The 25,777-nt window shown below is 42.5% G+C and overlaps 1 protein-coding gene across 24 annotated transcripts in view; it reads right to left on the bottom strand.

Annotated features, from left to right (window-relative positions):
• KALRN (kalirin RhoGEF kinase) overlaps positions 1 to 25,777 on the bottom strand; it is a 744,321-nt gene that overhangs the window by 479,213 nt on the left and 239,331 nt on the right. For all 24 annotated transcript variants that reach the window (XR_008374862.1, XM_053564450.1, XM_053564452.1 and 21 more), the window contains exons 4-5: positions 7,467 to 7,659; positions 3,915 to 4,427 (exon numbers count right to left, since the gene is read on the bottom strand). Coding sequence is in view for 23 of the 24 variants with exons in the window: in XM_053564450.1 (XP_053420425.1) it covers positions 3,915 to 4,427; positions 7,467 to 7,659 (706 nt within the window). In the remaining variant the exon portion in view is untranslated. The remainder of the gene's footprint in view (positions 1 to 3,914; positions 4,428 to 7,466; positions 7,660 to 25,777) is intronic.

The following is a 25,777-nucleotide window of genomic DNA, read 5'->3' as shown; positions in this document are numbered from 1 at the left end:
ATGACCATGGCCAGGTTCCCCTCTCTAAACCATCACCCTCCTGCCCCTTCCAAAAACACCAGATAAGTCCAAAGCTGAGATATTTACCAGAGCTACCTAGAGATTTTTAATTAAACTTAAAGCAACTGAAAAGGACTGCTTTTCTCTCCCTCCCCACAACCAGTACATTTTCAGTAGCAGCTGGGTCAAGCTTGAGCAGCATTTTCACCAGTGACTCAACATCAAAACATTCCTGGGCTGCCCTCTTCCCATAGTCTCACTCCCTCTGTTTTGTTCTTAATAGTCTCTCCCCACCCTCCAAACATCCACACGTGCATGTATGCACGCCCACACTTCTTTTTAAGGTATGAGGTCACCACAGGTCAAAGATTCTAAACTTAGAGTTTGTAGACAGAATTTAGGGATCATGTGCTTGGATGGTGGGGGGGGATTCTATGTTTTTATTTTCACTAACCTCTCACTGAAACACAGCATTCCCTTCTATTGTGAACATAAGCACAATGTTAGCAATACTGGTATCTTTGACACCAAGAGAAATAAACACATTTTCATATTGCACCAGGGATATTGCCCTGAAACATCATTTATCCTCATCCACTACTTCAAATTTATGACAGTTATTAGACTTCAAGTAGATATCATTATTTAGCATGTTGATAAAGAAGTATAATATGGGACAGATGCAGTGGCTCACACCTATAATCCCAGCATTCTGGGAAGCAGAGGCAAGAGGATCCCTGGAGCTCAGGAATTCAAGACCACCCTAAGCAAGAGCGAGACCCTGTCTCTACTAAAAACAGAAAAATTAGACAGGCATCATGGCCCACTTCTGCAGTTCCAGCTACTCAGGAGGCTGAGGCAGGAGGATCACCTGAGCCAAGGAGTTTGAGGTTGCTGTGACCTATGACACCACTGCAGTATAGCTGGAGTGACAGAGAAAGAAACTGTCTCAAAAAAAAAAAGGGAAGTACGATATGGTACTATTAATTTTTTATTTTTTTTTCTTTTGAGACAGAGTCTCAAGCTGTCGCCTGGGTAGAGTGCCGTGGCATGATAGCTCATAGCAACCTCGAACTCTTGGGTTTAAGTGATTCTGTTGCCTCAGCCTCCCAAGTAGCTGGGACTTACAGGCATCCACCACAACACCCGGCTATTTTATCGTTGTAGTTGTCATTGCTGTTTCGCGATCCCAGGCTGTATTCGAACCTGCCAGCTCCGGTGTATGTGGCTGGCGCCCTAGCCACTTGAGCTACAAGTCAATTTTTTTAAATGTAATAACTGTATTTCAATAATTGCTTTCCAAGCCTATATGTATTTTTTGTACATTTACAATTATTATTCTGAGAAGGGGTCCATAGGCTTCTCCAGGGCACAGAAAGGTTAAAAGCCACTGCTGTAAAGTAAGCACTAGAAATAAGATTTGAGATCTCTGGGTCATCAGAGCATGGGCCAGAGGACCTACAGATTAACATCATATTCCGTAGTAGCAGAAGGCAGGTCCTGGGAGTAGAGGAATAGTAGGGTTATTGGGTAAGAGTTTGGTGGGCTTTGAAGAGAGACTGAAATACTAGTCTTGTCTCACCAGCAGTGTGACCTTGGGTAAGCCACTGTACCTCTCTGAGTTTCCATTTCCTCAGCTGTCAAACAGGAATAATTAGTAGAGATACACTATTCAAATCTTGTGACCATGAAGTAAGGTATGTGCGGCAGCACTTGCTGGCCAGCTGAATGAAACTTGGCTGTCCCTAGAAGGGCAGCCTCCTATACCTAGGGCCTTCTAGGCTAAGGTGTGCTGCTTGTTTTGTTTTTGAAACAAGCACAATCTTCACTTTACACAGGCTTCCCATAACCTTGCACTTCAGACATACTGTGAAGAGCCCCAAAAACATGCTCAGGCAGACATCCCCGATGTCCCTGCTTCCCCTTCCCCTAGCTCACTGAAAATGGCACTCCAGGGAAGCTACAAAGCAGACTTCCTGGCCCAGAGCAGAAAAGATTTCAAGGAAAAAGGTGATGTTCCAAACCTTTCCAATACTGGCAAAAGGAGACAAAGTATCTGTCTCTGGCTTCACAGCACAGCTGACTCCTGGCCTGGGCATTGCACCACCTGGTGAGCAGGGGTTCTGTGGTCCAAGCTGCCCTGCCCAGAGTGGGGCAGGCCAGGGTCAGACCCAGGTCTCCAGGCCTGGAACACCTTCACACGGCTCTTCCAAAAACTTGATTAAATGATGTTCACACGTTCTGTTAGAGATATGTGTTCTTTAAACACTACATGCATTGATTTTCTTTTGACTATAAAAGACTGGAAAATACAGGAAATTTATAGAGAAATTTAAATCAATCATAAACCTGGCTCCTAGAAATCAAACTATCATAAGAATATTGTGGCAAACATTATTCCAGTTATACATAAATTGGGAACTTACTCAATTGGGAGAGTTTTACATCTGATTTAACCACTGAAAAATACTTGGGAGACATTTTCAGGGTGGGCTTTTAAAAAGACACAAAATCAAAAAATAAATAAATAAATAAAAAATAAAAAGACACAAAATCACTACATTAGATGATGCTTATAAAAATCACCAGTTACTGAGAGATACCATGGCATTCTTAAGAATCGTACGCATTTACATGTAACTAACACCCAGGAAACTGATGACAGCCCTTTTTTACTCTTCTTACAATGCATAGAAGAGTAAACTCTCTTCTTTCTTCTCTTTAGCTTGAAGAGAATCTAGAGAAGATACGTTTGTGTCCTTGGCAAAGAAGCACTCTATGCCATTTTTATTGTTTTACATTCTCATATCTTACTTTTCCCCTGATAAGGAGAAAGCTTTGAAAATTCACTGCTGGTGCTCGCTTCGGCAGCACATATACTAAAACTGAAAATTCACTGCTGGAAGTTTGGTGTATTACTCCAAAAAGCGTTCAGCAGCTAAAGAGAAACCTCCAGAAAGAAGTGCTATGACAGCATGAGCCCTGGACATGGAAACAGGAAACAACTGAATTCAGATGTCAGCTCTGATATTGTAGATACACGATCAGAGAACATCAGTTTCCCTGAGTGTCAAGAGAGACACTATCACTCAACGTGTAAGGATAGAAGGATTGTGCAGATTAAATAAGTCTCCCCATGTGAAAGTGGTTTATCAATAACAAAATACATCCTGGAGTGGTAACCACTGATTAATGAGATAGTGGCTCAAACAGTATTGCTGTTTTTGTTGCTTAGCTGGCTTGAACCTGTAGGCACATAAGGTGGCATCTAACAGTAGGTAAAAGCATGAACTCTGGAGCCAGACTGTATTTTCTAGCTTGATGAATTATCTAACCTCTCGGTTTCTTCATCTATAAAACAAGATGACAACAGTATACCTACATCAGGTGTAGTTAGTGCACCAACAGTACCACGCACCTAATAAATACTACATAAGGGTGAGCTTTAAAAACAGTCAGTGATCAATGGCCAAATATGTGTACACAATTGAAATAAATCTTACCAGATAAAACTTGTAGGCTTTTTTTTTTTTTGAGACAGATTCTCACTATGTCACCCTTGGTAGAGTGCCGTGGCGTTACAGCTCACAGCAACCTCAAACTCTTGGGCTTAAGTGATTCTCTTGCCTCAGCCTCCCAAGTAGCTGGGACTATAGACGCCTGACACAACGCCTGGCTATTTTTTGTTGTTGTTGTTGCAGTTGTCATTGTTGTTTAGCTGGCCCAGGCTGGGGGTTTGAACCCACCCACCTTGGTGTATGTGGCCAGTGCCCTACCACACTGAGCTATGCGTGCGCCGCCCTGTAGGTATGTTTCTTTTAAGCAGTCAGAAAGCTGGATTAGCAACCTCCATCAGTCTCCATAAAAATTAAGCCCCCTCCAACCTATTCCGGTTTGGGCTGTTCCCTTCCTACCTTCTCAGCATCCTGCTCAAAGAGCCGCAGCTGAAAGCACTGGTCCAGCTTGAGCTTGCGCACGTGCCACATCTGATGAAGGTGTTGCCGGGTGGAGTGCAGCTTGTCCAGGAGGCTGGTGATCTTGGGCACCAGGCTCTGGAAGTCAGCACTGCCTGGGATGCAGTTGCGCCCTGAGAAGCCATCGCTGCAGCGGATGCACTGCAGCAGCCTTTGTCCTTCCCGGTCCAGCTCCTCCACAGGGGCCTTCAGCACCTTTTTCTTGAGCTGCGTGTGCTCATCAATGAGCCGCCGAGAGCCCTCCACGTCCACGGGGAACTCTTTCCGGGCCAGCATCTCCTGCAGGTCCTCGAGGCGCGAGAGCAGGTGCACGGCACTGTTGAAGAACTCCTCCAGGGAGAGACGCAGCTCGATCCACTCATCGTGATTGTAGTCCAGGGAGCCGTCAAACTCCTCTGTCAGCTGGGAGGGGTCCACCAGCTTCGTGAGGCCCTCCACAGACACCATGCTCGTCTAGAAGGGGCAGACACAGAAAGGGAGACTCAGTGACAGTGGGGAGAAGACCAGGGCAGAAATAGGCAGGTGGAGGGAAAGGCAAGGGGAAAGGACAAGATAAGTCCACACAATAATGACCACAGCCTGCCTAGGAAAGGGGGAGTGAGAAACCATGGGGCCACTGGTTGGGAGTCATAAAATCAGCTGTGGTCAGCAGTTCCTACAGATTGCTGACCACTTCAACAAACCTCTCCATCTACCCACTATTTGCCACCCAAGGGGAATTGCCTTTATAGTCCTTCTCCCCTCCTCTTTCCTCCTACTCACCGTATATCTACCACAACAGGACTTCAGAACCTAAAAGCAGAAGCTGGCAGAAAAACTGGCCCAGCACCTGAGGGTCAGTTTTCTATAGTCTGAAACCAAAGCCCATGGACCTAGGGTATTATGGTTTGGATTAAGCAATATGGGCTAACATTTGGGCTGCAAGCATTTCACAGTATCTCTCTGCTCCAGGCTGGGTTCTCTGGTTTAGCAGATGCCCTGCCATGGTACCATGAACAGAATTGGGGCTGGGCAACAGGAGGTCAGAAGTGAGGTCCCTATAAGCTCTTGGAAAACAGAGTGGAGAATGTCTGTCTCCAGGAAGCAGAGTGTCTCCAAGAACCAACCGTGCAGGCAATCATCCCAACATCTTTCCCTTCCTGATAGGGCTTCAGGACTCTCTTTTTTCTCATGAAGAATGAGAGGCTATCAAAGAAATATCTGGGTTTGAGTCCCAGTCTTACACTGTAACCCAGGGCAAAGTATTTAAGTTTATATTTATCAGTCTCCACCTCTATATAATGGAGATAATAATTTCTCTCTCATAAAGCTTGAGGGGATTAAATAGGTCAATGTGTGTAAAGCACAGGGGGGGCCCAGCATGGAGCATATACTCAGTCCCTATTAGTTAGTGCTCACCGTGATGATCTGAAGGCTGCACTTCACTTGAAACCTTAAAAGCAGTTTGTCTCTCTGTTTCTTGCCACTCTTATCCCTTCTCCCTCTGTTCCCCTCCTAAGACACAGGAAGCTGCTGTCATAGGCAGTAGGGCTAATCTGAAACAGTTGTTCTCAAACTTAATTGCTCATTCGAATCCTTTGAGGAGTTTACAAAAACAGCAATGCTCAAATCCCACCCCTAGAAATTCTGATAGAATTGGTCTGAACTGTAGTTTGAGCATGGGGACTTTTAAAGCCCCCCTATTGATTCTAATTTAGAGCTTTAGAGTTACAAACTCCTGCTAACCTAGAGCCTTGCCACTCAAAGCATGGCCCTTGAAGCATTGGCATCACCTGGGAACTTGTTAGAAATGCAGAACTTCAGGCCCTCCTCCAAACCTACTGAGTCAGAATCTGCATTTGCAAGCTCCCCAGAGAGGACTTGTGTTCTTTAAGCTATAAGAAGCCCTATTCTAGAGCATTTTGCCCTTCAAATTTGGCTCAAAGTTTACCACTTCCAGAAAGTCCTCCGTGATTATACTCACCAATTATTCATTAAGTATGTACTATTGAACAAGCCTATACTCTCATCCCTGCATCATTGGTCTCTCTGGTCTGTAGTAGGTTTTAAATCTGCTGTTTTTAATATACTTCTTTATAAATATTTCTTTGACTTGGAGGCCCCCAGCTATCTCTGTTGAATGTCTTATTTAGGAAGCAGAGATAAGCTTGCTCAACTTGGAGTGAAAGGGGTACAGGGAGCTGGAACGTGCAAGCCAGTTATGCTGATGCAAAAGTTTCAAGACTTATTCAGATTCTTTTCAGTCACTTCAGCTTATACATTTGTAGGCTATTGTCACTGTTTCTGTATAAACAAACCAAAAATATAAGAAGCACTTCTGTTTTGATAGCAAGCCTAATTTACTGTGTTATTTACACAAAGTGAGAACTGCCTCAATCAAGTGGTCAGGTCGTTTGTGCTCAAATCGCACCCTACTGGGACCACTCTAGTACTCACAGGCACTCCTGGCCCTGGGGGACAAAAGTCTAGAATGAGAAGCTGCAGAAAGTTTAAAAGCAGCTCTGCCTTTTCAACACACACACACATACACACAGTTCATCCCCCTGCAGATGGGGATCAGAATTCTAAGAAAGGGAACAGCTCAAATTTGGCTGGAACAAAGATGCCTAAATCATTGATTTAATGTGATGTGTTGTCATTAAAATTTCTCAAGGGACACATAAGCCCTCTGAAAAATTTACTCAAAAACAACATGTTTTCCCTGACTATAAAAGTAGTACATTATCCTTAAAGGAAAACAGAAAACTATAAAGAAAACAAAATCACTCATAATCCAGCCTCCTAGAATCCACTCACCATAATCCAACCACTGCTAACATTTTCACACATCTGAGTCTTCTCCACACACACTCTTTAAAGACAAATTTCAGATTATACTGCACATATTGTTTTATAACATTCCTTTTACTAAATGATAAATCATTTTTTCAATGATACTATTTTTCTAAATACGGTATTTAATTACTTCATAGTATTTGTTTATTAATATCACCAAAATTAATGTATACCTAGGATACAACCTATATGTATGTACATGTAATGCATTATATATGTATATGTTTATGTGTGTGTGTGTATATATACTATTGTATATGAACAAACTATGTACTTACAGACATTTTTTGTTTGCAACTTTACTTAGATTTTAATTTGTTTTATTTCTATATTAAGACTATTTTCCTAGAAGAATTACTATATCAATGCATATGAACTCTTTTTTAATGTTTCTGATACAAATTACAATGTGTCCGAATTTACACACTCAATAAAAGTAAACTGCATTGTCTAATAAAGCTGTGCATTTGGAACAATCTCTTGAGCCTCTTGTTCCTCTGAGACTTTAACCAGTAAAGCTACGGTGGCCAAGGAATCCTGAAATGTCAGCTCTAGACATGTTGCACATTGTAGGGTAGATGGAAAAGAGGAAGTGAGAAATGTGTGATGGCACAAGGAAAGGGAAAGAAAATGCTAAGAAACAGAGGTCTGGCTCACCTCAAAGATGAATTTGGAGCTGCCAAAGTTGGTCTTCTGTTTCTGCCAGAAGTTGTCAGGTTTGATGATGAGGGCCACATGGATCTCGGCTGGAAAGGCTTCCTGCAGTGTTTTGAGGAGGGGCTTGATGAGGTCCCACTTGGAGCCCCGCATGTCGATGATGACAGTGAAGCCACGTTTGCACACGTCCTCACTGGAGAGAGGTCAGAGGTCAGGCATGGTCACTCTAGGCAGCTGAGACTTTGGAGTACACAGTCAAACAGTACCCAGAAATCTGCACTCCCCTTAATCTGTACCACTTTTTCAACTTTATACCAGGTCCTCTGGCTCCCTTCCAACTCACTCAAAATGTATTGCCTCAGTAAATCTTTTTATATTAATCTCACCTGACCAATGGCCCTCGTATTCTGCCTTCTCCCAACACTTTGCAAATAACTCAGCCTTCCTTACACAGGTTGAGTATCTCTGATCCAAAAATCTGAAATATGAAATGCTCTAAAAATTGAAACTTTTTAAGTGCTGACATGGCACTCAAAGGAAATGCTCATTGGAGTATATCAGATTTTAGATTTTTAGATGAGGGATGTTCAAATGGTAATACTGTACTTGTTGGGATGTTTACAATTTGGGTATTCACAACTGTATTTGCTTTCTTTTTTAATTTGTCTCTCTCTCTTCTTCCTAGAATGAATCAAATCTTCCCTGCTTGAATTCAAGCTCTTTAAAGACAGGAACCTTATGGCCCCTTAAACCTGAGGTGGAAAGTCCTTCACAGCACTGCTGTTGTTTCCTACACACACATCAATGACAGACACTGGGAATCCTTTCCAATAAAGGCCTCCATGCTAATTCTGCCACTTGATTATAGATGATACACAAAGTATTAATAATATGTATTTGCCAGCACTATATTTAAAACATATTACTTATAGCTCAAAAAGTATATAAACTTAAAAAATCAGGTCACTAAGTTATGCTGATCACTCAAAGAAAACCAAGAGTGGAACTGATTAGAACAGTGGGTGCATGGGCAGCGCCTGCAGCTCAAAGGAGTAGGGCGCCGGCCCCATCTGCCAGAGGTGGCGGGTTCAAACCCAGCCCTGGCCAAAAACTGAAAAAAAAAAAAAAAAAAAAAAAAAAGAACAGTGGGTGCAACGCAGCTGTCTCCTGCGCTTCCCTTATAAGAATGGAAATAAACATTTCAGGAAGTTCAGGGAGTACGGTTGATGGGGGAGTAACTCTTAAAATCAAGGCACGATGAAGTGACAGTGACCATCTTGAAAACCAAGATATAAGCAGACTTAGTGAATCAAAATGTTACTACATAACTTATAAAGTAGCAAAGTTTATTTAAATCCTCCAAAACTATAAGTCTAAGAATCAGAAAAAAGAAATGAAAGTAAACAGTTATAACATCTCGGTTTGGAAAAGAAATCTATGTTTTGATATTCAGAGGGTCTTTTCCTTCTCTTATTTTGATTTATTAGGCTATCCCTTTATTTTATAACTCAAAATAGACTTTGGTTAATTTGCTTTTTTTAATATAAACACCAGTGTATTCCCTTAGGGTCTTTTGCTTAATTTCCCATTTCACAGATTGCACTTGATTAAACCACCATACATGTTTCAAGACCCTCAGATGTGCCTACTACACACTACATATCAGTTGCTTAGAGCTATTGGCACACACTTAGAGTAAGGCCACACTTTGGGCCATTAAAAAAAACAAAAACCTTTTTTTTTCGGGACTCACTCTCAACTCTCAGCCAGTGATCAGAATGTTACAGCCCTGTGCAGCATCCACAGCTCCTGTGCATATGTGAATGCCTCAAGCACAGGCAGCTTACTTAGACTTTCCAGGTAGACAGAAAATTCTCCAGTAAGGGGATTCTCTCTAGAATGGGAGGAAGGCTGATTCTCCCAAAATCCTACATCACAAAGAAAAGGACTTGCCTCTTCTTCTCTGACACGTATGAAAACAACAAGTGGCCAAGGTCTTCAATAAATAAATTTTTCTGCCTTCTTGTCTGAAATCAAAGTGCCTTTTTAAATAAATTATATGATTTCTTTCCCCTTCTAAGGGATAATCGTAGACAAGCTAAACTATTCAAAGATCTATATAAGAGAGGCTAATGGTAGAAATTTATGATAGCCCAGTGTATTTCCTTTCAATCTCTTTTGTACATACACTTTTAGTACCAAATAGTGTTCTATTTTTCACCGTTAACAGTTTTTTCTCATATCTAAAGTATCTTTGAAACTATTCTATTTAATGAGATATAGTATGTCTTATGCCTATCCCATAACTTAATCATTCTCTTTATTGCTTTACAGAAAGGTATATCAACTTACACACCTACTAGAAATGTATGAAAGTACCTCTTTCTGTTCCTTTACCACCACTGGTTACTGAACTTTCAAAATCTTTGCCTGTTTTCCAAGGAAAAGATTGCATTACATTAAAATTTGAATTTCTTTAATGACTAGCTTTTGCTTATTGGTCTATAAATCTTTCTTCTGTGAATTATCCATTCTTTTATCCATTTTTCTGTCGGGGTTTAATGGCTTTCTAGTGGATTTAATGAGTGTAATTTAGTTTAGCTTTACTCGTATTTGTTGCATGCCCCCTATGTCAGGTTCTGCACTGTAATTGTGGATCTCGTCTTTCCTTAAAGATAATGGTCTTCCTTATTTCCCTGCTCCTCAGACTCCACCCCTGTTGCCAAAATTATGCTGACATGAGAAATATCTGTCCCTAACTACAAATATTCAGTGTTTTTACCAAGAGCTAGAGGTTGACTATCCCACCATCAAAAGGTGGTGGTTAGTAGCAGACTATATTCTATTAACTAATCATTTCTGACTACTAAAAGCAAAAATTAGGTGCTAATATTATCTAAGGTATTCTCAATAACTCAGGAGATGGGGAAAGACACCCAGAGGTTGAATGCTGAGAACTAATCTAACAGGTATCTTTCTAAGAAAACAGCTTAATCTGCCAAGGTGCGATAGGTATATTTGGTTTCAAGTAAGGAGCACAGCTAGAGAAGCAGAAAGAACGATGCTTTACCCCTGCTTCTAGACCAGCCTTCTAGTACCTAAAATTCTGACCAAAGGGCCCTTAGCCTACCTCTGAGCCCATGGTTACCTCTTTCCAGGGTCCAATTCCCAAGTGCAATTAACACCTGTATTTGTATCCCCACGCCTAAAGGGTAGCAAAGGTTTGCTATTTATAAGGATGTGGTTAGAATATAGAATGTATGGGCTGAGGTTTCCATTCACATAAATGAGGCCCCCTTCCATGCAGGACAGAGCTGGGAAGTGGACAGACAAGGAAATGGTCACAGCCACCCACGCGTGTGGGCTGATCTCTGTTGCCATGTTTAGGCTTGGGAGTTCAGACTCATCCAATGAATCTAAATTTGAAGATGGCCTTTGTTAAGATAGAAGGACAAAACATGTTTTATTTAATAGTTAGCTTGCTACATTAATTTTAAATGTCTAAACGATATCTGAGCACCACAATATTAGAACAAGAGCTTGAATGAGCAGAGTATGGAGTGGAAGCACGCTTCAAATCAGAATGCACCTATAAAGGCAGGGAGCTGCCTTGATCCTAAAGGCAATGAGGAACTACTGGAAGGAACACAATCAGATGATTTGCAGAGATGACCCTCCGGCTGTCCAGGAGAGCAAATTGGGGTCTGTTCGGAGAACTGGTAAGAGAAGAAGCAGAGAAACTACCTACAGGGGTCCTTGCTAAAGTGACCCCTCAACGCAGTCTTCCTTGGGCCACCCAATTGGAAAAGTGCAACTGTCACCTGTCCCTACTCCCCTTCTCTGATTGATTTTCCTCCTTAGCATTTATTGCCATTTATTTCATTTATTTATTGTCCATCTTCCCTCACTGAAAGCAATCTCAATGAGAGCAGGCTTTTTTGAATTTTTTGGAAAAAAAATTGGCACTGGATTCCAAGTGCCTAGCATCATCCCTGGTGCATATGAAGACTCAATACACTGAGAAACGTGGTAGTTAAGGGTATGGAAACAAGAACAAGACTTTCTAGATCCCAAATCCCAGCTCTATCACTTGCTTATTGTGGAACTTCTCTGTGCCTTAGTTCAACCCTGTAAAATGTGAGTAATAATAGAAATTACACTGCAGGGTTGTCTAAAAGGTTAAGTTTGTTAATATGCATAAGCACTTATGATGGTGCCAGACCCATAGTTTGTATTTTGAAAGTCTTGGCTGTTGTAGGAGATGCTGTTGGTGCCCCACCCAGGGCCCCTGTTTTGACCACTGTGCCTGTCCTCCAGCCCAGAGTGTGTTGCAGCTGTCAGAGCATGCCTGTGAAGGCTTGCCTTGGCTGATGAGCACAACTCCTTCAAGAAAAAACTGGGCAGTTACATCCTCGCCCCAGGGCTGGCCAGTGCCTCTCTTGGACAGGTGTGCCAAAGCCCAGCCCCATTACCTCAGAATAGAGCAACTTCAAAGTGTGATACATGCCTCCGCACCTCCCTAGTCCCCTAGAAAGGCTATGGCTAGACTTTATCTGAGACCCTATTCTTATTGGGTCTTTCCTCTTTCCCAATTTTGCTTCTGTCATTCCCTTACAAGGTTTTCCTGAATAGCAGGACTTTAATAAATCCTTTATATCTAAATCCTCATCTCAAGAAACATAGCCTAAGACAGTTATTTTTATTATTGTGTTATAAATAATAATGTAAATATAAATGATATATTGTCAGCCGCCTCTGTCCATGGGTTTTGATCCTCACAGATGTGAAACCCACAGATACAGAGAAGCGATTGTATATTTCATACACACATGAAAATCTGAAGGAAATTTGATATATGGTCTGGAGAGTAAAAGAGAAAACTGGACTGGAAATTTGGGAGTCATAGGAGTCACTCAAGTGCCTGGCACATAGTAGGTATTCAATAACATTTGCTGAATGAACAAATCCATGAATGAATGAGGGGTAATTGATGAATTGATGGCCACAAAAGTGAAAGATCACCCAGCAGAAATGAGGAAGAGCAGAACCATCTTCTGAGTCAAGGATAGAACTGGCAGGAATATCAATGTTTAAGAAATGAAAGAGGAAAGTAGATGAAACCTAGGGAAAAGTACAAAGAGAGAGAAAGAGAGAACCAGGAGAGGAGTGAAGTCAAAGAAATAAAGGAAGAGAGGATTTCAAGAAGGAACCACAATGGTAAATGCTGCAGAGGTAGGTCATTATCTGATAACAGAACTATTGCATTAGCAACTAAGAAGTCATATTCCCATGAATCAGGGCATTTCAGTTGGGTGCTGGGGCCAGAATTAACGCTGGAGCACTGAAAGCAGTCTTCCTCTTTGATCTTTGGAATAATGGGGGAGGAAACGTCACCGAGACTGTGTGTGGTGCACTCCCACTCCCTGGCCTCGTCTCCAGGCTCCAGAAATGGCCAGGGTCTGTGCTGGACTTTTTGGCTCCTCCAGCCCCATAATGGCTCCCAGCCTGCCCTCCCCAGGGCTCCATGCTCCCAGATCTCTTCCCTTCTCACTCACAGTGCTTAGATGGTGGCAGTTTGAGAAAGCAGGAATATAACGAACAGAGAGCCCTCCTTTTCCTTCTTTAGGAGATTTGCCTTTTCAAAGATATTTATTAGCCCAAGCCAAATTTTCAGGGGCAGAATCTTGCATTTTGTATGACGAGGATGGCAGCATGAAAAGGTAACAGGTATTGGAGCAGCAGGCTTTAAATCCACTTATTCCCATCTCCCACACCCCTGCTTGAGAGGACTGAGGCAGCCACTGCTCCACCCCTTCGTCACCACCCCACCCCACTAGCTTTCCAATTGAGCCTTAGACCCCTATGGGGCCTCTTGGCCAGCTTCTCACCCTTTATGATAAATTACAGTTCCTTCAAACTGAGCTGTGATCTGTTTCATAGACTCTCCAGGGCTCTCGGGCCCAGAAGTCATAAACGTATATTGAATGACCAGATGATTGATCAGCTGTTTCTTGTTCTCAGTTCTAAACCATTTACTCTTTTGTTCATTAAATGTCACAGGGGTTGTTTTCACTCAGTAAGCCTGTGCTAACTCAAAAATAGAAAAAAGGAGTTTCACCACTTTATGCCAATGCTTCTCAAACTTTAGTGACTTTATCACACAGGATGCTTGTTTAAAGATGCTGATTTCAGGGAAGACTTCCAGATATTCTGATGAAAGTCATACTGGGATGAGGCCAGGGAGTCTTCCTGGTAATTCAAGGACGATATTTAGACTCTCCTAGGTGTGATATATAAGAGTTTAATAATAAAGACTCACTTTATCTCAATCAGACATTAGGATATGAATTAATAAACAGTAGGTAACACACATACTTGAATAACAGTGAAATAAGAACTACATTTGCAAGGTGAACTAATAGCTATACCATTTAGGTCTGAAAATGTTAGCAAGTTTCTCTGTCCACAGCCTCATGCTTTCTTTAATGAAATCATTCTTTACAGAAACAGGCTTGGAAGGATTTCTGCTATTGGAGTAAATGTTGGGTTCTCTTTGCAAAGACTGAGTGTCTCCTCTCTTGGCTTAAGGAGAAGGGCATGGTAGGTTCCCTCCCCAATATTGCTAACTATGTTCAATTAGACACCTGCTGAAGATCTGCATTCCAGAGCTTCCCTCTCTACTTCTAAATTGCCATGAAATCACTGTAGAGTTTCTACTTCATATCATACACCTGATCTTACAGCCTTATCTCCAACTGTGAGCAAGTCTTGGGTGTCTCTCTAGGTGTCTCTTAGGTCCCAGGCCTATATCTGCTGCCCCAGAGTCATCTCTTCACCCACTGGGTTGTGAACTATGTGAGGGCTGGATCCAGGTCTGATGGATCTAGGTGTAGAGGGATGTATAGAGGTTTATATGACTTTCAGAGAAGAACCTAGTTGTGAAAGTGCTTCACAAGTAATATGGTATTACATAAATATACCACATTATGTATTAATTCATTAATCCAACAAATATTTATTGGGCATTTACTTTGTGGCTGGCCCTGTACCATAATTATGAGCAAGACAGAAACATGAAGGTTACATGCTCTTCCAAGAGAATAAATGTAAATTATGACAAGTCTCAAGAACTTAGGTGGCCAGGACAGGCCATTTGGGGAGATGACATTTAAGCAGAACCTAAACTATGAGAAGATACTAGTTAAAAGAACACTGAGAGAATAACTCAGGAAAAGGGGAACAGGCTGGGCAAAGGTCCCAAGGAGGCAAAGAGCCTGTGTGCGGGCTGCTCCTCCTCCTTGGAGGAAGCAGGAGTTGTGGACTTCTGTAAGGAAGCATAATAGCAGCCATCTCTGGCTGGAGCTCTGAGGGCCTCAAAATCTCAAGCTGGAGTGGGCAGCACCTGTGGCTCAATGGGGTAGGGCGCTGGCCCCATATGCTGGAGGTGGTGGGTTCAAACCCAGCCCCAGCCAAAAAAAAAACTGCAAAAAAAAAAAATCTCAAGCTGGAGAGACATATAAAGTGAGAGTCAAACCACTAAAACCTAAAGCAGCTGCTTTTGGTAAAAATGGGATACATTCAAACATTAATGATAAAAGATTACATTTACTGAGCATATAAAGCTTTCCATGTTAAACATCTTGTACGCATTACCATATTTATTCCTCACATGATCCATCCCACCCTATGGTTAAGAAAACTGAGGTTCAGGGAAGTTGCTTTAAGTCACCAGGAGGGCCCAGGCACCCAACTGTCAACTATTTTACTCCAGATCTTTTGCTAAGCCATGACAACTCTAGAACCAATAGGAAATTTCTCCCTTGAAGAAGCAATCATCCAGTAACCTGGCCTGGAGGCTCAGGGTAACCTGGGTGAGTACTAAAGTCCCTAACTCAGGAATGAGGACCATCCTGCCCAAGGTTTCCACTGTGCTCTGGCAGCACAGAGATGGCCTGATCTTGTCTGCCCCAGATCCTGTGATTCCACCTGAGATTTATCCCATTTCTATGAATGTCTGGCAGATTCTCACTTGAAACAGCTGTTGGAATAAATATAACATCTATCCATCCAGATGGCAAGTGGGGGAGCAGAGATCTGCAATGAACACCACCCAGGCAGGCCAGCCGAGGAGAAAAGGCTTTCCGCTTACCTCCTTAGGGTGTGTGCTGGAGGCTAGTTCAGTTGGGCACTTGGTGTGGGGGCCCAGGAAGGCCTAGTGCAGAGGTTCTCAACCTGTGGGTTGTGACCCACAGGAAATATATTAAAGGGCCGTGGCATTAGGAAGGTTGAGAACCACTGGCTTAGTGCACGGGTTGTTATGGAGCAGAATTAACCTCCAAATCAGACCTACTCACCAAGGTGTCCAGGGAAAGTGACAAATTGAGCACTAGTGTAAGGAGCTAGACTGGTCACTGAGGAATGAATGACAGAGAGGAAGGACCCTGGCCCTGCTAACACAGCTCTGGTCCTACAGGACGAACGGTGAAGGTGGCTTGGAGGAATGGTCTGGGGACAGTCTTGAACACCAGGAGACTGTTCACCCCAAGCAAAAACAAAAAAAGAGGAAGGAAAAGTTGCCCCAAACAAGTTATCCACTTCACACTTTCCCCTATGTCTCCCTGAAATCAATTCATGAACTGAGTTCTTTAGTTTATAATTAGAGGAGAAAGAAAGATCCCTGGAGTTCTAAGGAGTACCCTGGTCCCCTACCACATCTATGTGGGAGTTTTCCAGCGTTTTTCAGACATGGGGAGAGTTTTTGGCTGGAGGGTAGAGATTTTGCTCAAAGGCCTGCTCATTATACCTGATCAGTGTTAATCTGCTTTCCACCACCGGGCACTGCTATTCTAAAAGCATTAGCAGCTCTCAGCTGCCCCAAGTCAGACCACAGCCACTTCTCTAAACAACCAGAAATCAGCAGGTGTTAAAGAAAAGTGTTAAAGACACATTAGCACCTGCTTTAAGCTTTCTAATTGGTATCAACAGAAGTAGTGAAAAGAACATTAGAGGAGCAGCCCTCATAGAGAATTGAGCCACCTTCTGGGAATGTGCAGTGAATGAGGATTTACTCCCACAGACAGTTCTCAAACTTGTCCTTCACAAGGAGGAGGCCCTCTGGCTGGCTGGCTGGCTGGACTTCCAGAGGCAGGAGAAAGGCGGGCAAGTGCTCTTTGCCTGTCCTGTGCTCTCTCCACTCCATCAAGAGGAACTACCCACTGTCCGCTGACTTTCTGTCAAGATGTGATTTGGCCACCAAGGCCTCCTCAGGATCCACATTAATCCATTCATAAGTGGTAGGAAACACCCTCCATCCTCTTTCCCAGGCCATTACTGTTCCAAAGAGGTAGTGTCTCTTCTACCCATTTAATAACACATCTTTTGCCTCAGTCCCTCTGACCCGTGATACCAGCCGGTGGAGGCAGTGGAGAATGTGGTGCAAAGGTAATGTTTTATTCTAAATCTATACAATTCTTCCCCTGTAATAAGGAGATTCTGATTAGTTGGTCTGGGGTTATACTTAATAGTTTATGAAAGTTCCCTTTGGTGATTCTTAAGTACAGGTTGGTACAAAGTTGAGTACCATTAAATGGAAGGTGGAAGAGACTTGTGTTTCCATTTCTAGGTCCAGGAACTACCCCTTGTTACACCCCTCGAGTTTGACAGAAGCAAACCCAACTCTTGCTTGTCAGAGTCCCAAGAACACATTAACTGCAAGTCTTAAAATGCTGCTGCCAAATAAGCCTGTAAAAAAATTCTCTGTAAATACCAGAAGCAAGGATGTGGCCATTTCTCTTTTTCTCCCCTAAACAGGGCATGGTGAAGTGTTAAACAGCCAGACTCAGACCCTGAGGTTACGCTCAGCATTCTCCATGTATGACCATAATGTGACAGATCCAGAGGCCTAAAAGCACACAGCAGGATCTCTGCATCCACATACCAAATTGTCTTCAATGCTGTCCTTAAATAAAACTTCTTTTTTTATTTTTTTAACTTTTTTTTTTTTTTTATTGTTGGGGATTCATTGAGGGTACAATAAGCCAGGTTACACTGATTGCAATTGTTAGGTAAAGTCCCTCTTGCAATCATGACTTGCCCCGATAAAGTGTGACACACACCAAGGCCCCACCCACCTCCCTCCTTCCCTCTTTCTGTTTCCCCCCCCATAACCATAATTGTCATTAATTGTCCTCATATCAAAATTGAGTACATAGGATTCATGCTTCTCCATTCTTGTGATGCTTTACTAAGAATAATGTCTTCCACGTCCATCCAGGTTAATACGAAGGATGTAAAGTCTCCATTGTTTTTAATGGCTGAATAGTATTCCATGGTATACATATACCACAGCTTGTTAATCCATTCCTGGGTTGGTGGGCATTTAGGCTGTTTCCACATTTTGGCGATTGTAAATTGAGCTGCAATAAACAGTCTAGTACAAGTGTCCTTATGATAAAAGGATTTCTTTCCTTCTGGGTAGATGCCCAGTAATGGGATTGCAGGATCAAATGGGACGTCTAGCTTGAGTGCTTTGAGGTTTCTCCATACTTCCTTCCAGAAAGGTTGTACTAGTTTGCAGTCCCACCAGCAGTGTAAAAGTGTTCCCTTCTTTCCACATCCACGCCAGCATCTGCAGTTTTGAGATTTTGTGATGTGGGCCATTCTCACTAGGGTTAGATGGTATCTCAGGGTTGTTTTGATTTGCATTTCCCTAATATATAGAGATGATGAACATTTTTTCATGTGTTTGTTAGCCATTTGTCTGTCGTCTTTAGAGAAAGTTCTATTCATGTCTCTTGCCCATTGATATATGGGATTGTTGGCTTTTTTCATGTGGATTAATTTGAGTTCTCTATAGATCCTAGTTATCAAGCTTTTGTCTGATTGAAAATATGCAAATATCCTTTCCCATTGTGTAGGTTGTCTCTTTGCTTTGGTTATTGTCTCCTTAGCTGTACAGAAGCTTTTCAGTTTAATGAAGTCCCATTTGTTTATTTTTGTTGTTGTTGCAGTTGCCATGGCAGTCTTCTTCATGAAGTCTTTCCCCAGGCCAATATCTTCCAGTGTTTTTCCTATGCTTTCTAGGAGGATTTTTATTGTTTCATGCCTTAAATTTAAGTCCTTTATCCATCTTGAATCAATTTTTGTGAGTGGGGAAAGGTGTGGGGCCAGTTTCAGTCTTTTATATGTAGACATCCAGTTCTCCCAACACCATTTATTGAATAGGGAGTCTTTCCCCCAAGGTATGTTCTTGTTTGGTTTATCAAAGATTAGGTGGTTGTAAAATGTTAGTTTCATTTCTTGGTTTTCAATTCGATTCCAAGTGTCTATGTCTCTGTTTTTGTGCCAGTACCATGCTGTCTTCAGCACTATGGCTTTGTAGTACAGACTAAAATCTGGTATGCTGATGCCCCCAGCTTTATTTTTGTTACAGAGAACTGCCTTAGCTACACGGGGTTTTTTCTGGTTCCATACAAAATGCAGGATCATTTTTTCCAAATCTTGAAAGTACGATGTTGGTATTTTGATAGGAATGGCATTGAATAGGTAGATTGCTTTGGGAAGTATAGACATTTTAACAATGTTGATTCTTCCCATCCATGAGCATGGTATGTTCTTCCATTTGTTAATATCCTCTGCTATTTCCTTTCTGAGGATTTCATAGTCTTCTTTATAGAGGTCCTTCACCTCCTTCGTTAGGTATACTCCTAGGTATTTCATTTTCTTTGAAACTATGGTGAAGGGAGTTGTGTCCTTAATTAGCTTCTCATCTTGACTGTTATTGGTGTATACAAAGGCTACTGACTTGTGGACATTGATTTTATATCCTGAAACATTACTGTATTTTTTGATGACTTCTAGGAGTCTTGTGGTTGAGTCTTTGGGGTTCTCTAAGTATAAGATCATGTCGTCAGCAAAGAGGGAGAGTTTGACCTCCTCTGCTCCCATTTGGATTCCCTTTATTTCCTTGTCTTCCCTAATTGTATTGGCTAGAACTTCCAGCACTACGTTGAATAGTAAAGGTGACAGAGGACAACCTTGTCTGGTTCCAGTTCTAAGAGGAAAAGCTTTCAGTTTTACTCCATTCAGTAAAATATTGGCTGTGGGTTTGTCATAGATAGCTTCAATCAGTTTAAGAAATGTGCCACCTATGCCTATACTCTTCAGTGTTCTAATTAGAAAAGGATGCTGGATTTTATCAAATGCTTTTTCTGCATCTATTGAGAGGATCATGTGATCTTTATTTTTGCCTCTGTTAATATGGTGGATAACGTTTATAGACTTGCGTATGTTAAACCAGCCTTGCATCCCTGGGATGAAGCCTACTTGATCATGATGAATGACTTTTTTGATGATAAGCTGTAATCTATTGGCTAGGATTTTGTTGAGAATTTTTGCGTCTATATTCATGAGTGAGATTGGTCTGAAATTCTCCTTTTTGTTTGGGTCTTTTCCTGGTTTTGGTATCAGGGTGATGTTTGCTTCATAGAATGTGTTGGGGAAGATTCCTTCTTCCTCAATTTTTTGGAATAATTTCTGCAATACAGGAATAAGCTCTTCCTTGAAGGTTTGATAGAATTCTGGAGTGAAGCCATCTGGACCAGGGCATTTTTGGGTTGGAAGCTTTTTTATTGTTTCTTTGATCTCAGTGCTTGAAATTGGTCTGTTCAGGAGCTCTATTTCTTCCTGGCTGAGTCTAGGGAGAGGGTGTGATTCCAAATATTGATCCATTTCTTTCACATTGTCAAATTTCTGGGCATAGAGTTTCTGGTAGTATTCAGAGATGATCTCTTGTATCTCTGTGGGATCAGTTGTTATTTCCCCTTTATCATTTCTGATTGAGGTTACTAGAGATTTTACTTTTCTATTCCTCGTTAGTCTGGCCAATGGTTTATCTATTTTATTTATTTTTTCAGAAAACCAACTCCTTGTTTCATTAATTTTCTGAATGATTCTTTTGTTTTCAATTTCATTGATCTCTGATTTGATTTTGGATGTTTCTTTTCTTCTACTGAGTTTAGGCTTAGATTGTTCTTCTTTTTCCAATTCCATAAGATGGCTTGTGAGATTGTTGATGTGCTCTCTTTCTGTTTTTCGAATGTAGGCATCTAAAGCAATGAATTTTCCTCTCAAAACTGCTTTTGCCACAGGTTTTGGTAGCTTGTGTCTTCATTGTTGTTATGCTCAAGGAAGTTAATGATTTCCTGTTTTATTTCTTCCTGCACCCATCTGTTATTCAACAGAAGATTGTTTAATTTCCATGCCTTTGGGTAGGGTCGAGCATTTTTGTTAGAGTTGAGTTCCACCTTTAGTGCCTTATGGTCTGAGAAGATACAAGGTAAAATTTCAATTCTTTTGATTCTGTTGATATTTGTTTTGTGTCCCAGGATATGATCAATTTTGGAGAATGTTCCATGGGGTGATGAGAAGAATGTATATTCTTTATCTTTGGGATGGAGTGTTCTATATGCGTCTATCAAGCACAGTTGTTCTAGGGTCTCATTTAAATCTCTTACATCCTTGTTTAATTTCTGTTTAGAGGATCTGTCCAGCTCTGTAAGAGGAGTGTTAAGGTCCCCTGTTATTATGGTATTATCAGATATCATATTGCTCAGACTGAGTAGGGTCTGTTTCAAGAATCTGGGAGCATTTAAATTGGGTGCATAGATATTTAGAATTGAAATGTCTTCTTGTTGTATTTTTCCCTTGACCAATATAAAGTGACCATCTTTGTCTTTTTTGACTTTAGTTGCTTTAAATCCACATGTATCTGAAAATAAGATTGCAACTCCTCTTTTCTTCTAAATTCCATTTGCCTGAAAAATTGTCTTCCAACCCTTGACTCGGAGCTTTAATTTGTCTTTTGAAGCCAGGTGTGTTTCTTGCAGACAGCAAATGGATGGCTTGTGTTTTTTAATCCAGTCAGCCAATCTATGTCTCTTCAGTGGGGAATTCAAGCCATTAACATTTATTGAGATAATTGATAAGTGTGGTAGTATTCTATTCGTCTTATTTGGTGAGAGTCCATTGCTTAGTTTTATCTTTTGCATCAGTGTGGAGGTTAGGTTCTGTCCTTTAATTTCTGAGTTCTTACTTTGCTGCTGATCCATTGTGGTGGTCAGTGTGCACAACAGGTTGAAGTATTTCCTGTAGAGCTGGTCCTGTTGTGGCGAATTTCCTCAATGTTTGTATATCCGTAAATGATTTGATTTCTCCGTCAATTTTGAAGCTTAGCTTAGCAGGGTACAGAATTCTGGGCTGGAAATTGTTCTGTTTAAGTAGATTAAAGGTAGATGACCATTGTCTTCTTGCTTGGAAAGTTTCATTAGAGAAGTCTGCAGTCACTCTGATGGATTTGCCCCTGTAGATCAACTGGCGCTTACTCCTGGCAGCTTGCAGAATCTTTTCTTTTGTCTTGACTTTGGACAGGTTCATCACAATGTGTCTTGGAGAAGCTCGGTTAGAGTTGAGGTGACCTGGGGTCCGATAGCCCTCTGAAAGCAGTGTGTCAGAATCTTTGGTGATATTTGGGAAATTTTCTTTTATAATATTCTCTAGTATGGCTTCCATTCCTCTGGGGCATTCTTCTTCCCCTTCTGGAATTCCTATAACTCGTATGTTGGAACGCTTCATAAAGTCCCATAGTTCTGACAGTGAACGTTCTGCTTTCTCTCTCTTCTTTTCTGCCTCTTTTACTATCTAAGTTATCTCAAAAACTTTGTTTTCTACCTCTGAAATTCTTTCTTCTGCATGGTCTAACCTGTTGCTGATACTTTCCATTGCATCTTTAAGTTCCCTGATTGACTGTTTCAATCTGCTATATCCTTTTTATATTCTTCATATCGTTCATCTCTTATTTGATTCTGTTTTTGAATTTCCTTTTGGTTAATTTCCACTTTATTAGCAGTTTCCTTCATTGTTTCCATCATTTCTTTCATTGTTTTCAACATGTGTATTCTAAATTCCCTTTCTGTCATTCCTAACATTTCTGTATAGGTGGAATCCTCTGCAGTAGCTACCTCATGGTCCCTTGGTGGGGTTGTTCTGGACTGGTTCTTCATGTTGCCTGGAGTTTTCTGCTGATTCTTCCTCATGAGTGATTTCTTTTATCTGTTTCCTTGCCCTAATTTTCCTTTCACTTCCTCTTGCTCTTTAAGTTCTCGTGCCTGTGGAAGTTGCGGGCGGGTTTAGACGGATTGAACACACGCGACCACTTGCCGGTTTTCCACTGTTTTAGTCCTCCTCTTGGGGTCCAGAAGTCTCTCGCTGACTCCCTGTATCCTCTCAGGGGTGATGATAGGCAGATCCCACCAGCCAGAGATGCCTGGAGTCCTATCTCCCCAGACTCACGGTGCCTAGATGCAAGGAAGCTGTTACTCGGCTGCCATCTTGCTCCGCCTCCTAACAAAACACTTTCTAAAAATCAAGTTTGCTCAGAAAGAACAAAGACTTGCCATCCCACAAATAGTTGAAAGAACATGCCACCACTGACAAGAGCTCCCAAAGAGAGTTCCAGGAAAGGTGTGGGTGACGTAAGTTTGAGTGAATGCACACAGCCTTTCAAAGGCTGCACACCACAGAGGGGCTAGTTTGGGTCAGCTGCACAAATCCTGATGCACCTGTCAATAAGCAAGGTCATCTTATAGCTTCACAGGCTCTGAAACACAACTTCCATCACCAAAGGATTCAGCCCACATGCTGAATCAGAGTAGCCTGGGGGCAGAGCTAAGATGCTAGAAACTCTAGGACTACAGGCATTGCTCCTGGAAGTCCAGGCTGGCCAGCCAGAAGATGGCAAAGGGGTGGGCTTGAGTGGAGATAGGACAGAAACTAATATAACCATTTCAGGACAGTAGCCTCCTGCCCTATTTCCCACCCTCCCACAGAACTGCCCAATCCTTCTACCCAGGGGTCCTCAAACTACGGCCTGCGGGCCACATGAGGCAGTGTGATTGTATTTGTTCCCGTTTTGTTTTTTTACTTCAACATAAGGTATGTGCAGTGTGCGTAGGAATTTGTTCATAGTTTTTTTTTTTTAAACTACAGTCCGGCCCTCCAACCATGTGAGGGACAGTGAACTGGCCCCCTGTTTAAAAAGTTTGAGGACCCCTGATTCAGAGCATGAAGCAGAAATGAAATAAAAACTAAGGCAGCAGAGGGAAAAAACAAATTGGAAACCCAAACCCACAACCTCTCTCCACTTGCCCTCCAACCTTTCTGAGCCCTCCTCCAACAAACCACAAGGCCACTCTCCCCTGGCCTTCTCCATCTGCTCCTTCTCCCCCCGACAGTTGGGCTATAAGATAAATAATTCATTTTATAACTTAAGACATGCCATTAGAATCGCTGCACATGCATCTGTGACTAGCAGACCAGTGACAGAGTCTACATGGTGAAGTCTGTGACCTGTTTGAGGACAATACCTCAGCCACCCCAGCATAAGACACCGGGAGGTTGCAACAGTGACATGTGTGTGCCCCAACTCAAGTGCTGCCTCATTTCTGGCCGGGAGATACAGCAGCCACGCTCCTAGCTCAACCCATCCTGTTGCCATCACCACTCCTTCTCACTCTCTTACCATAGCCTGGCCCTCTCCCAGGAACTCCCACTCTCCAGGTGGGCTCTGGGCTCCTCAAAGGGCAGGTGGAATCCTCATTAATAAACCACACGCTTCCTCCAGGAAACAGCCCTTGGTGGGTGTGTTGGTGCACACCCCCTCTCTTCCTTTCCTCCTCCCTCTCCTTAAGGAACAGTCTCTTTATAAGAAAGATCAGTGCTCTTCGCCTGTAGCACACAACTACACAGCCATCCCCACCAACACTACATCTCACCCAAACCCACCCTCCAGGCTATACCCACTGGCTTTACAAACCAGTGCAGTGGCTCCATCCCCTGCAGGGCAGGCAGCCCTCAGCCTGTAGCCAGCCTGCCTTCCCTGTGACACCCTACAAACAAGTGCAGTGGCTCCATCCCCTGCAGGGCAGGCAGCCCTCAGCCTGCAGCCAGCCTGCCTTCCCTGTGACACATCTCTGTGCTCTGGCAGGGGGAACTAATGAAGTGCCCATGGTTCACATGGAAGAAAAACCCTGTGATGTCTTAGGCACTAGTGGGAACCAGAGAACAGTAAATCACATCAAAGAGAGTTAGTGGAGGACCCCAGGGGGCGACGCATGTGTGGAACTTGAAATGGAACAGGAAGGGCCAGCACCAAAGGCTATAAGTCTTTGCTCCAAACCAGAATAAACTAAGCTGCTCCACCACAGCTGGCTCAGAGGCCCTGACAGCTCACGTGTGGGTGGAAGAATCCCTTCACTCATGATGCCTGGAAATCCTCACCCCTGTGCATGCTGCTCTGGGGACCCTACTGTCCCATAGACTTTGTACCTGTCCCAAGTAAAGTGCACAGTTGCAGCAAGCCCAGGACTAACACCCTGACACTAGCAACACCACCAGCCAGCAGGGTGGCCCTGAGTACATCATACGCCTCTGGACAGCACTCCAAACTTTTGAAAGGAAGGGGTCAGCCTGGCTGACCTCTATAACACCTTTCTGCCTTAAGCTCCAGGATTCTAATCCAGCTACTTCTTTATAATCCAGGTCACATTTTAATCTCAAATAAATTCTTTCTGATTAAGTCCATTTAATTCAGTGGTTCTCAACCTTTCCAATGCTATAACCCTTTAATACAGTTCATGTTGTGGTGACCTCCAACCATAAAATTATTTTCGTTGCTACTTCATAACTGTAATTTTGCTACTGTTATGAATGGTAATGTAGATATCTGATTTGCAGGATGTATTTAGGCGACCCCTGTGAAAGGGTTGTTCGACCTCAAAGGGGTCACAACCCACAGGTTGAGAACCACTGATTTAACTGGTATGCTCATTTGACTACTGCCTTGGAAACTCAGTTTTCATCTTTTCCCGTGGATCCTGGAACCTCAACCAAACCACAAGCCTTCTTGAGGGCAAGAACTAGGTCTTTCCTTTGGCCTCCTCCCCTGTAAGTCCACAAGTTCAGCCAAAAGATCACTTTACCACTCCCTCTGAGTTGGTATGTGTGAGAACTAAACAATTATCCTGTGTATCCACAGAATTAAATCTGGACTGATTTGCAGTCACCTAATGGAGCACTCCATCACAGCCAAAGCCCAAAACAGGGAGTTTCTCTTCAGCAAATAAGGCTGAAGCCTGAATTTCCTGCAAAAGAAAACACCATATGGTCTGGTCTGGATTGAGGACATTCAGACAGAGTAAAGCCTGCCACAGCACCAGGTTCAGGCCTTGTCTCAGGCACCAGGCCAAAACCTGGCA

This window comes from Nycticebus coucang, chromosome 16 (genome assembly GCF_027406575.1).
Source record: "Nycticebus coucang isolate mNycCou1 chromosome 16, mNycCou1.pri, whole genome shotgun sequence".
NCBI lineage: Eukaryota > Metazoa > Chordata > Mammalia > Primates > Lorisidae > Nycticebus > Nycticebus coucang.
The sequence above is the reverse complement of the archived record's forward strand: the minus strand, read 5'-3'. Positions and strand labels throughout refer to the sequence as shown.